The 12,076-nt window shown below is 40.2% G+C and overlaps 1 protein-coding gene across 19 annotated transcripts in view; it reads left to right on the top strand.

Annotated features, from left to right (window-relative positions):
- The window catches only part of ZMYND11 (zinc finger MYND-type containing 11), a 139,962-nt gene extending 128,818 nt beyond the window's left edge, over positions 1-11,144 (top strand). For 16 of the 19 annotated variants that reach the window (XM_029236479.1, XM_029236483.1, XM_029236478.1 and 13 more), the window contains one exon: positions 8,848-10,996. In XM_029236479.1, coding sequence (XP_029092312.1) covers positions 8,848-8,970 — 123 coding nt within the window. In that variant the 3' untranslated portion in view covers positions 8,971-10,996. Of the gene's footprint in view, positions 1-8,847 lie in introns of all 19 variants that reach the window. The other 3 variants (XM_029236488.1, XM_029236494.1, XM_029236498.1) reach the window with 1 other exon arrangement.
- The last annotated feature ends 932 nt before the right edge of the window (positions 11,145-12,076 follow it).

Raw genomic sequence — 12,076 nt, 5'->3', positions numbered from 1 at the left:
AAGTCATTAAAATAAAAAAATAATTATTAAGAAAAAAAACCGGACAGATATAACCCTAGGACAAATGGTGGGAGCAAAGCTATACAGACAAAATCTCACAAGAAGCATACACATACACACTCACAAAAAGAGGAAAAGGGGAAAAAATCATAGATGTTGCTCTCAAAGTCCACCTCCTCAGTTTGGGATGATTCGTCTATTCATGTATTCCACCGATGCAGGGTACATCAAGTTGATTGCGGAGCTTTAATCCGCTGCTCCTGAGGCTGCTGGGAGAGATTTTCCTTTCTCTTCTTTGTTCTCACAGCTCTCAGGGGCTCAGCTTTGGAGTTGGCCCTGCCTCTGCGTATAGGTCTCTGGAGGGCGTCTGTTCTTTGCTCAGACGGGACGGGGTTAAAGGAGCCGCTGCTTCGGGGACTCTCACTCACTCAGGCTGGGGGGAGGGAGGGGCACGGAGCGCGGGGCGACCCTGCCCCGGTGGCAGAGGCCGGCGTGATGTTGCACCAGCCTGAGGCGTGCCGTGTGTTCTCCCGGGGTAGTTGTCCCCGGGTCCCGGGACCCTGGCAGTGGCGGGCTGCACAGCCTCCCCGGAAGCGGGGTGTGGATAGTGACCTGTGCTCGCACACAGGCTTCTTGGTGGCGGCAGCAGCAGCCTTAGCGTCTCATGCCCGTATCTGGGGTCCACCGCTCACGCCCGTCTCTGGAGCTCCTTTAAGCAGTGCTCTTAATCCCCTCTCCTCGGGCACCAGGAGACAAAGAGGGAAGAAAAAGTCTCTTGCCTCTTCGGCAGGTCCAGACTTTCCCCTGGACTCCCTCCCGTCTAGCCGTGGCGCACTAGCCCCCTGCAGGCTGTGTTCACGCCGCCAACCCCAGTCCTCTCCCGGCGCTCCAAACGAAGCCGGAGCCTCAGCCCCCAGCCCCACCCGCCCCGGCGGGTGAGCAGACAAGCCTCTCGAGCTGGTGAATGCCGGTCGGCCCTGATCCTGTGCGGGAATGTCTCTGCTTTGCCCTCCGCACCCCTGTTGCTGCGCTCTCCTCCGCGGCCCCGAAGCTTTCCCCCTGCGCCACCCGCAGTCTCCGCCCGCGAAGGGGCTTCCTAGTGTGTGGAAACCTTTCCTCCTTCTCTGCTCCCTCCCACTGGTGCAGGTCCCATCCCTATCCTTTTGTCTCTGTTTATTCTTTTTTCTTTTGCCCTACCCAGGTACGTGGGGGGTTTCTTGCCTTTTGGAAGGTCTGTGGTCTTCCGCCAGCATTCAGTAGGTGTTCTGTAGGAGTTGTTCCACATGTAGATGTATTTCTGGTGTATCTGTGGGGAGGAAGGTGATCTCCGCGTCTTACCCTGCCGCCATCTTCCCGGAAGCCCCCCTCTTCTGAATAACTAGGCTTTAAAATGCTTAGGCCCTGGATTCTACCTCAGCAAGTTTCTGCCTAAAACTGAATCTATGTGTCTGTTTTTATGCCAAACCATACTGCTTTTATTTATACCCATTTTTTTAGAAAAGGAATTTGAGGCTTATGAGATTAAACAGAGTGACTAGAAACCTGGTCAGTAGAGCTGGGACTCACCCTCCTAAGCTACTTCTGCTCGTATATCGATTCTCGTAGACTGGTAAAAGATTCAGAAGTATTCTTGTATTATAGTTATTCTTGTATTATAGTTAAATCTTACATTATTGTAAGAAGCAGTACAGTACTGTAGGACGAGAGAGTATGTAGGTAAATCAGATACCCAAAAAGTGGATGTTAAGATGGCATACAATCAAGAGAAACATAGTAAGAATGATACATCCTTTAAATATATTCACAAAGAAAGGCAGCAATACAAAATGAATGCATTAAGTAATAGAAGGGATGGTGCTGCCTGAAGTATTACCTGAGGATGAGGGAACTAAGAAGTTAAATAAACGTGGTCTGAACTCACTTGATTAATTAGCACAGATCTAAGATTCAAACCCAAATCTGACTATTACAGCTACTTGCTATCCACACTTTTTAAATAGTAACCTCACTGAAGTCACAATTGCTGACATAGTAAAATCACAGGAAATATACCAGAGTACTACTGACGTTTGGACCAAAAAACCGGGGACACTGCTGTGCACTGTAGGATGTTTAGCAGCAGCTAAGCCTCTATCCCCACCCCGAGTGATGACAATCAAAACTTCTCCACACGTTGCCCCATAAGATGAAGGCTGAGAATTAACCCCTGGTTTTAGACCAGAAGTGACATTGATAATAGCGTATTCAGTGGCAAGGCACGGGTGAAAGACTGCAGTGGGCTTAAAAAAGAGGGGAAGAGAATACTCTGAAATAACAAGAGTAGGTAATTCTTCCAAGATGTTTGGGAAGGGGAGCAGAAAAACGGGGGTGGTAGATGGAAAGAAATATGAGGTGAAGAGCCTTTTTAAAAAACTGTGGTAAAATAAATTTACCATCTTAATCATTTTTAAGTTTACAGTTCAGTGCTATTAAATACATTCATGTTGTGCAACATCACTGCCATCTTATTCCCATAACTTCTTTCACCCTGTAAAATGGAAACTCTTTACCTGTTAAACAGTCACTCCCTGTTCTCCCCTCCCCCAGCCCCTGGTAACTACCATTCTACATTGTATCTGTGACTGTGACTACTGTTGGCACCTCTTATAAGTGGATCACACAGTCTTTTTAGGACTGGCTGATTTAACTTAGCGTAATGGCACTGAGTTTCACCCATGTTGCAGTGTATTGCAGAAGTTTCTCCCCTTTTAAGGCTGAATAGTACTCCAGTGCATGTATATACCACGTTTTTGCTTATCCATTTACCCACTGATGGTCACTTGGGTTACTTTCATGGTTTAGCTATTGTGAATAATGCTTCTATAAACATGGGTGTACAAATATCTCTTTGAGATCCTGCTTTCAGTTCTTCTGGGTGTATACCCAGAGTGGAATTGCATGGTTATATGGTAATTACGTTTTAAATTTTTTGAGGAACCACCATGCTGTTTTCCACAGCAGTTGTACCATTTTACATTCCCACATGACAGTGCACCAGGGTTCCAATTTCTCTACATCCCCACCAACTCTTGTTTTATTTTGATAGTACTCATACAAATAGGTGTGAGGTGGTGTTTCACTGTAGTTTTGATTTGCATTTCCCTAATGACTGGTGATGTTGAGCATCTTTTCATGTGATTATTGGCATTCCATTTGATAAATGTCTATTCAAGTCCTTTGCCCATTTTTTGAGTTGAGTCTTAGGAGTTCTCCATATATTCTGGATATTAATCCCTTTTCAGATACATGATTTGCAAATATTTTCTCCCATTCTGTGGGTTGCTTTTTTATTCCATGGATAATTTTCATAAAGTGCCATTTGTCTAGTTTTTTCTTTGTTAACTGTGCCTTTGGTGTCATATCCAAAAATTCATTGCCAAATCCAGTGTCATGAAGTTTTTGTCCTTTGTTTTCTTCTAAGAGATTTATTGTCTTAGCTCTTACAATAAGATCTTAGAATTATGTCCTTGACGCATTTTGAATTAATTTTTGTATATGGTGTTAGGTAAGGGTCCAACTTCATTGTTTTGTACGTGGATATCCAGATTTTCCAGCATCCTTCGTTGAAAAGACTATCTGTTCCTCAGTAAACGGTCTTGGCACCCTCATCAAAAAACAACTGACCATGTATATGTTTATTTCTGTGCTCTCTATTCTGTTCATTGGTCTGTATGTGTGTCTTTATGCCAGTACTTCACAGGTTGGATTAATGTAGATTTGTAGTAAGTATTGAAATCAGGATGTATAATTCCTCCAGATTTGTTTTATTTTTTCAAGATTGTTTTGGCTATTTGGGGTCCCTTGAGGTTCCATATGAAAATGTGGGTGGGTTTTTCAATTTCTACTAAAAATGCCACTGGGATTTTGATAGGGATTGCATTGAATTTTCAGATCACTTTCAGTAGTAGTGACATTTTAACAATATTAAGTCTTCTAATCCATGAACGTGGCATGTGTTTCCATTTATTTATGTTGTCTTTAATTTCTTTTAATTCTCATTGTATAAGTCTTTCATCTCCTTGGTTAAGTTAATTCATAAGCTTTTGGTTTTTTTAGGCTGTTTCAAATAGAATTGTTTTCGTAATTTGCTCTTGAGATTGTTCATTGTGTATAGAAATGCAGTTGATTTTAGTGTATCGACTTTGTATCCTGCTACTTTGCCAAATTCCTCATTTAGTTCTAGCAGCTTCGTTCTGGAGTCTTCAGGGTTTCTACATATAAGATCATATCGTATGCAAAGATAATTTTACTTCTTCCTTTACGGTTAGCATACCTTTGATTTCTTGTTTGCCTAAGTGCTCTGGCTAGGACTTCTAGTACTATATTGAATAGAAGTGGTGAAAGTGGGCATCTTGGCGTTGTTCCTGATCTTTGAGTATGATGTTTGCTGTGGGTTTTTCATATGTGGCTTTTATTATGTGGAGGTAGGTAGTTTCCTTCTGTTCCTGTTTGTTGAGTGTTTTTATCATGAATGCATGCTGAATTTTGTCAGATGTTTTTTCTTCACTGACTGAGATGACCATGTGGTTTTTCCTTCATTATGTTGATGTGGCATATTACATTGATTGATTCTTATATATCGCATCACATCATTGGTGTATAATTCTTTTAATATGCTGCCGAATTCCATTTGCTAGTATTTTGTTGAGGATTTTATCTCAGTGGTCATAAGGCATGTGGATCTGTAGTTTTCTTTTCTTGTAGTGTCTTTGGCTTGGCATCAGGGTTATTCTGGACTCACAGAGTGAGTTAGGAAACATTCCCTCCTCTTCCATCTTTGGGAAAAGTATGAGAAGGTTTGACAGCTCTTTAAATGTTTGGTAGAATTTACTAGAGAAGCCATCAGGTCCAGGGCTTTATTTATTGGGAGATTTTTGATTAATAGGTCAATCTGCTTATTAGTTATGGGCCTATTCAGATTTTTTCAAGATTTAGTCTTGGTAGGTTTTGGGTTTGTAGGAATTTGTCCATCTCATCTAGGTTATCCAGTTTGTTGTGTATAATTGTTAATAGTGCATTGTTACAATCCTTTTTATTTTTGTAGAATCAGTAGTAAGGTCCCCACTTTTATTTTTCATTTAGTAACTTGAGTCCTCTCTTTTCTTCTTGGTCCATCTAGCTAAAGGTTTATCAATTTTGTTTATCTTTTCAAAGAACCAACTTTTGGTTTTGTTGATTTTTCTTTATTATTTTCCTCTTCTGTATTTTGTTGACCTCTGTGCTAATTTTTTTTTTTTCTTCCTCCTGCTAACTTTTGCTTTAGCTTGCTTTTTTACTAATTCCTTAAGGTGGACTTTTTGGCTACTGATCTGAGATATTTCTTCAGGTAGATATTACAGCTATAAGTTTCCCTCTGAGCACTGCCTCACTGCATAACCTAAATTTTTCTTTGATCCATTGGTTGTTTAAAAGTTTTTTTAAATTTCCACAACTTTGAATTTTCCAGTTTTGTTTTTGCTTTATTTTATCCCATTGTGGTCAAAAAAGGTACTTAGTATGATATCTACCTTTTAAAATATGTTGAGACTTAATTTGTAAAGTGTCCCACAGGCACTTGAAGAATGTGTGCTCTTGTTGTTGGGTAGAGTGCTCTGTGTATATCTGTTAGATCTAGTTGGTTTATTGTGTTATACCCTCCCTTTCCTTACCTATGTCTGGTGGTTCTATCCCTTAGTGTGAGTGGGATGTTGAAGTCTCTATTATTGTAGAACTGTCTGTTTTTGCTTCTTATGTTTTAGTGGTCATTACATGTGTAAATATTTATAATTATTATGTCTTCTTGCTGTATTGAACCTTTTATTAATATATAGTGTCCTTCTTTGTCTGTTGTAAACTTTTTTTGATTTAAAGTCGATTTTATGTGAAATTAGTATAGCTACCTTGCTCTCTTTTGGCTCCAATTTGCATGGAATATCTTTTTCCATCCTTTCACTTTCAGCCCATTTGTGTCTTTAGGTCTTAAGTGAGTCTCTTATAGACAGCATATTATAGACGTGTTTTTAGCCATTCTGCCAATCTGTGTCTTTTGATTGGAGAGTTTAATCTGTGTAAATTTAAAGCCCCATAACTTTTTTGTCCCTCATTTCCTGCATTCTTGTTTTTGTGTTTAGTTGATTTTTTGTAGGGAAATTTTTAAGTTCCTTTCCTTTTGTTTATATGCTATAGCATTTTTCTTTGTGGTTACCATGGGAATTACATTTAACAGCCTAAAGTTATGAGACTCTAATTTGAATTTATAGCAATTTTAGTTTAATAATATATATAAAATCTCTGTTCCTTTACAGCTGCATCTCAACGCTTTTCGATTGCTGATGTTATAAGATCACATCGTCATACGTCGTGTGCCCAAAAACATAAATTAAAAATTCTTTTAGGGGCTTCCCTGGTGGCGCAGTGGTTGAGAGTCCGCCTGCCGATGCAGGGGACGTGGGTTCGTGCCCCGGTCCGGGAAGATCCCACATGCCACGGAGCGGCTGGGCCCGTGAGCCATGGCCGCTGAGCCTGCGCGTCCGGAGCCTGTGCTCCGCAACGGGAGAGGCCATAACAGTGAGAGGCCTGTGTACTGCAAAAAAAAAAAAAAAAAAATTCTTTTAAATGTATTAGTCTCCTAAATTATGTAGAAAAAAGATTTGGGGTTACAAACTAATTTACAGTAATACTAGCTTTTATACTAATAACTTTTTTTCTTTAAATCTTGGTTTCTTAAATCGTAGAAAAGAAAAAGTACAGTTACAAGCCATTGTAAGCCATAGTACTGGCTCTTATAATTGCCCATGTGTTTACCACAGTTGAGATCTTCTGTTTCTCCACGTGGCTCCAGTTCACTGTCTAGTGTCCTTTCATTTCAACTGCAGGACCCCCTGAGTACTTCTTGCAGGTACAAAGGAGAGTTTTGCTGCATCTAGGATTCTCCACTGACAGGTTTTTTCCTTCTTTTAGCACTTTGACTATATCAGGTCTTTTGGCCTCCAGAATTTCTGATGAGAAATCTGCTGATAACATATTGATGATCCTTTGTGTGCGACAGCTCCCCTCTTTCTTGCTGCTCTCAGGAGTTTCAGAAGTTTGGTTACAACATATTCAGTGTGGCTCTCTGAGTTCATCTGACTTGGAGTTACTGAATATTTATATTCATATCTTTCATCAGATTGAAGGAATACTGGCTAAAAACTTCCCCAGTATTCTCTCTGCTCATTTCTCTCTCCCCTCCTTCTGGGACGCCCATGATGCATATCTTGGTCCATTGGCTGATGTACCACAGGTCTTTTTAGGCTCTGTTTGCTCTCCAGTCTTTTCACCTCTCTTGTTAATTTCCATTGTCCTGTCTTCTCTCTGCTCAAATCTGCCTTTGAATCCCTGAAGTCAGTTTTTCTTTTTCTTTTTCTTTTTTTTTTGCAGTATGCGGGCTTCTCACTGTTGTGGCCTCTCCTGTTGCAGAGCACAGGCTCCGGATGCGCAGGCTCCGGACGCGCAGGCTCAGCGGCCATGGTTCACGGGCCCAGGCGCTCCGCGGCATGTGGGATCTTCCCAGACCGGGGCACGAACCCGCGTCCCCTGCATCAGCAGGCGGACTCACAAACACTGTGCCACCAGGGAAGCCCCTGAAGTCAGTTTTTCACTTCAGTTAATGACTTCTCAGCTCCACGTTTTCTTTTTGGTTTCTATCTTTTTATTGATGTATGAACTGGAAACATCATTTTCTTGACTTTCTCCATATTTTCCTTTAGTTCTTTGACCTTCTTTAATAGTTGTGTTAAAGTCTTTGTCTAATATATCTGCCAGTAGGTCTTTTTCATGGCCAGTTTCTGTTGACTTGGCTTTTTTTTCCTTTGAATAGTCATACTTTCCTGCTTCTTTGTATGCCTTGTGGTTTTTTGTTGAACACTAGACATTTGAATCTAGTAATATGGTAACTGGAACTCATTTTCTCCTCCTTCTCATAGTTTGCTGTTTTTGTTTCTTTGATGGTTGTAGGCTGTCTCTTTCTGTGCCAAAGATCAGATTGAGGTGTAAACTAAATGTCTTCTTAGGTCTTTTCTGAGCCTCTCCTTGGGTATGCACATTCACTTTCTAATTTCTCCTGTATATGCAGTTGATTTTGAATGTCTGGCTTGCAAAAGGGGGAATAAAAGGGCAGTGGCCCTTTAACTCTTCTGAAAGTCACTTCAGCTGGAGGAGTTGTGACAGCGGGGGCAGGGGGTGGAACAGCAATGGCTGCCCATTTCTGTGACCAGAAGCGCATCTTTTTTGCCCACCCTGGCTCCCACAAGGTGCTCCATTCACAGCTGCTTGGGTGGAGAATAGGGAAGAGGTAGCTGTTACTGTGCTAAGAGCTGAAATTGACCAAAATTAACCATAACTTACTGTTCAAGCCTTCAGTAGACTTCAGAGTTCCAAAATAGTTACTTCAGACAGATTCTACAGTACAGCTGTTGTCCAGGTGGGAAGGTGGATCCTGGTGCTTCTGCTCTGTCATCTTTCCAGAATCTCAGGGCCTTTTTAAGAAAATAGAAATTACTTACGCTTGTGTGCTGACGGGAATGACCTAGTGGAGATGAAAAAGTTGATGCTGTGCCCGAGTAAGCTTGAGTTTGCTGACAAAGGACTGCGTGCTGAGCCTCAGTCGTCCATCCCATTGTTTCCTGCCATCCTGCTCAGGACAGAAAACATGTTCTTGGTGATACTAGTTTAAGCTTGAGCCAGAAAGAGCTTTAAAAGCACAGTTTCAAAAGTCTGTCAATCACTGTACCCAGCTTCCTATGCATTTCATCCCACGTTTAACTGCTGGTTATGGTTTCTTGCCTGCAGTGCTACAACTGTGAGGAGGAGGCCATGTACCACTGCTGCTGGAACACATCCTACTGCTCAATCAAGTGTCAGCAGGAGCACTGGCATGCGGAACACAAGCGCACCTGTCGCCGGAAAAGATGAAGGCTGGTTCTTTCTGGAGAATCACTGACGATTATTCTTCTCAGACACAGCGGTTTTTGTTTCCAAGAAGCCAAAATTGTTTAGAATTTGCTTCCCATTTTGCACCAGCCTTTAAACACTTTTCGTGAAGAAATTTTGCACAGTAGTTAAATCTTTTGTTAATGCTCCTCTGGAGTTTTTCAGGGGGTAAAAGTAACATCAGTGGAGGGTATTATTTTAAATAAATTTTAATTGAGAGTTTGTTGCATTTTCAGCAAATTTTAAAACATTTTTAGGTTTTACAGAGATTTTAACCTTTAAACAACAGATCTTTAAAAAAACAGCAGGTGAATGAGTTTAACAAAGAAACATTTAAAATAGATCTGAATGTAAGAACTACAGAACTGTTTCAGAAATAAAGCATACTACCTTGATGTGAAATTTATTTCTTAACCTTGTTGAGCTGGTTTTGTTCAGCTTAATTTACTGTTTAAAGGCATTATCTATTGGTTATGCCAGTGGGTATATGATTGATTGAATTTAGGGAACAGGGTTGACACAGCAGGTGCTAGTCCTGCATATTTTTTCTTAAATATTTCCCAATTGTGTTTTTCATTATTTCTTTTCAATATATAACTTTTATAACAAATTATTAGCTTTGATCTTGTAGTTTAAAATTGCAGGGAACTGGGGTAATCTTTTACTGAGCTGGATCTTAGAGAAAATGAATATTTAAATTTTAAAGTTTGCACATTTCATCTTTGTCCTAACATGAGTGCTTGTAACAAAATAAACAAAAATAAAATAAAAAGCCAAAAACTACCTTTATCCATACACGAAATTATAGATGAGGCATACAAATTTCTCTAATGCTTCCCTTCCCTCCCCAGATATCATCTGAATGATTGATTGCCTATTATCTGGTGTCACCTCTTACATTGTAAGTTAATTCTGAAAGGAAAGAAAGCACTTAAGTTTCACAGAAGCCGTTATGTTTGTAGTAGTGGGTCATTGCCTACTAATGAACTCCACCACTGTACACAGAATGAAGAATAATGCATGTTAATTTTCTTGTATTAAAGATGCCGTGATTTGTAAAAAGTCTGTATTTTGCGGAATGTCTGGATTAAGAAGCATTACCAATAGGAATGGATCGATAGTTGAATAATGATTTTTTTTTATACATAGACATATAAAATACAGCCAGGAAAACTTAAATTACTTTTTACAAAAAAAAAAAAAAACCTCACAATTTATGTTTTTTCAAAGACTGATCTTAGACCAAGTCAAAATAAATTCCCATTTATCATTTATTTTTAAGGTTAGAGAAATAATTTGTAAATATTTATTTAGACCTTTGATATTTATTAAAGCAATTACACACCATGTAAGTGAGAGAATCAGGAGAAAAACCTTTTAAAAAGTTTTCTCCAGGTTTGTCAGGGTCACTCTAAAGAGCCTTCTGTGAAATAATCATCCATCCAGTCCTGATGCTGTTACAGATGGTGGTGACACAAGTTAATCGACAAGCTACTGCCCAGTGGCGCCCAATGGCTTGTAGGACCTGCCCAGTAGCCCCATTTCAGCACCGTACCTGGATTACGCAGGGACTCGGCACTCTCGGTCCCTCCTTGTTGCTGTGTGATTTGTCAGTGTTGCCACGGTGCCGTGGTCTGAGCGAGACGACGTAACCATGAACACTTAACCTTCTCTGATTGATTTTCAAGTTTTAGAACTTCGATCCACCCCTATGAGAGCAAGTTATTGTGGAACTATTTTTGGTGTAAAATCATTCCAGAGTGTGTACTATTTACCGATAGCTGCATGAAAGTAAGATTCGTGTTACTTTGGCTTTTTTGTCTCCGTTGACACGGTTGCACATTTCCAAGTTACTACAGCGTGAAAACTGTGTGTTAAAAAAAAAAAAAACAAAATTAAAAAAAGAGATTGTGGCCTGGTTTTGTAAAAGTTTTAGGTAAAATTACAATTGATTGTTTTAGGAATCATTATTAAAAATTTTCTGCAATCATAAAGCTATATCAAGGTGTTGAGCTTAGCCACTATGCACATTGTAATTATTCATTGTGGCTGTCCAGTTCTATGATGCATTCTGGCATTTTGTAAGCTGCTCTGACTAGCAATATATAGGTTCATTTAATGTGTTAACATTGGTTAATAAATGTATTTAAAAAAAACTGCCTTTAATTGTTGATTTAGTCCATTCCCCTAAACCAAAACAAACACAACTGTATCACATGGTAATCATATACTGTGGGCTATCCACTGGTGACTGTTTATATAAAATCAGTGTGTTAAGAATAATTTACTTAAACATTTGTTTAAGTTGAACTTACTTTTACAAGTTGTCAAGTTCAGGTTTGTTTGACTACAAAGCCCCTTTTCTGGGTAAACTTATGCTAGGCTGAACATAAAGGTAGATAGAAAATTATTCAGTGACCATTTGAAATTAGTCAATATCAATTTCAATGCATCTAGAATCCCATCCATCATCTCACCTTGCATCACTGCACTCCTCCAACCAATTCACATGATGCCAACCTCAGTTCAAGCCAGCGTCACCCTCCTGACCAGACTGTCATGTAGTAAGTGGCTCGACCCTCTTCTTTGCCTTCCTCGCCAATTCAGTGGTTCTTAAACTTTTGACATCAGGATCACAAGAGGGCTTGTTCAAACACTGCTGGTCCCCACCCCCAGCATTTTCATTGCAGACAAGTTCCCAAGTGTTGCTGACGAGGGCATCCTTTCATAACCACTGCTTTACTGATGATGAAAATAAAAACAGACCCTTTCATGAACAATATACATAAAGTTTCAGTATTTTACAGAGTCCTAGGGCCCATCTGTAGACTTCCCACCCCCATAAGGATCCAGGTCCCTCATGTTAAGAATCCCGGATCCAGTGAGATTAGAGAAGCAAAAATAGGAGAGGTAGCAAGAGTCCTGTTACTGTGATCTAGATCAGAGCCTCTCAAATGTTCATGTGCACACAAATCGCCTGGGGCTCTAGTTAAAATGCAGACTCTGACTTAGATGGTCTGGGGTGGGTGGAGCTGGTGACTCTGCCCTTTCTCATAAGCTTCCAAGTGATAACTGCTTGTACTGGCCA

Source organism: Monodon monoceros, unplaced genomic scaffold, assembly GCF_005190385.1.
Source record: "Monodon monoceros isolate NGI ecotype Baffin Bay Population unplaced genomic scaffold, NGI_Narwhal_1 Super_Scaffold_21, whole genome shotgun sequence".
Lineage (NCBI taxonomy): Eukaryota > Metazoa > Chordata > Mammalia > Artiodactyla > Monodontidae > Monodon > Monodon monoceros.
This window is presented reverse-complemented; position numbering and strand designations above follow the sequence as displayed.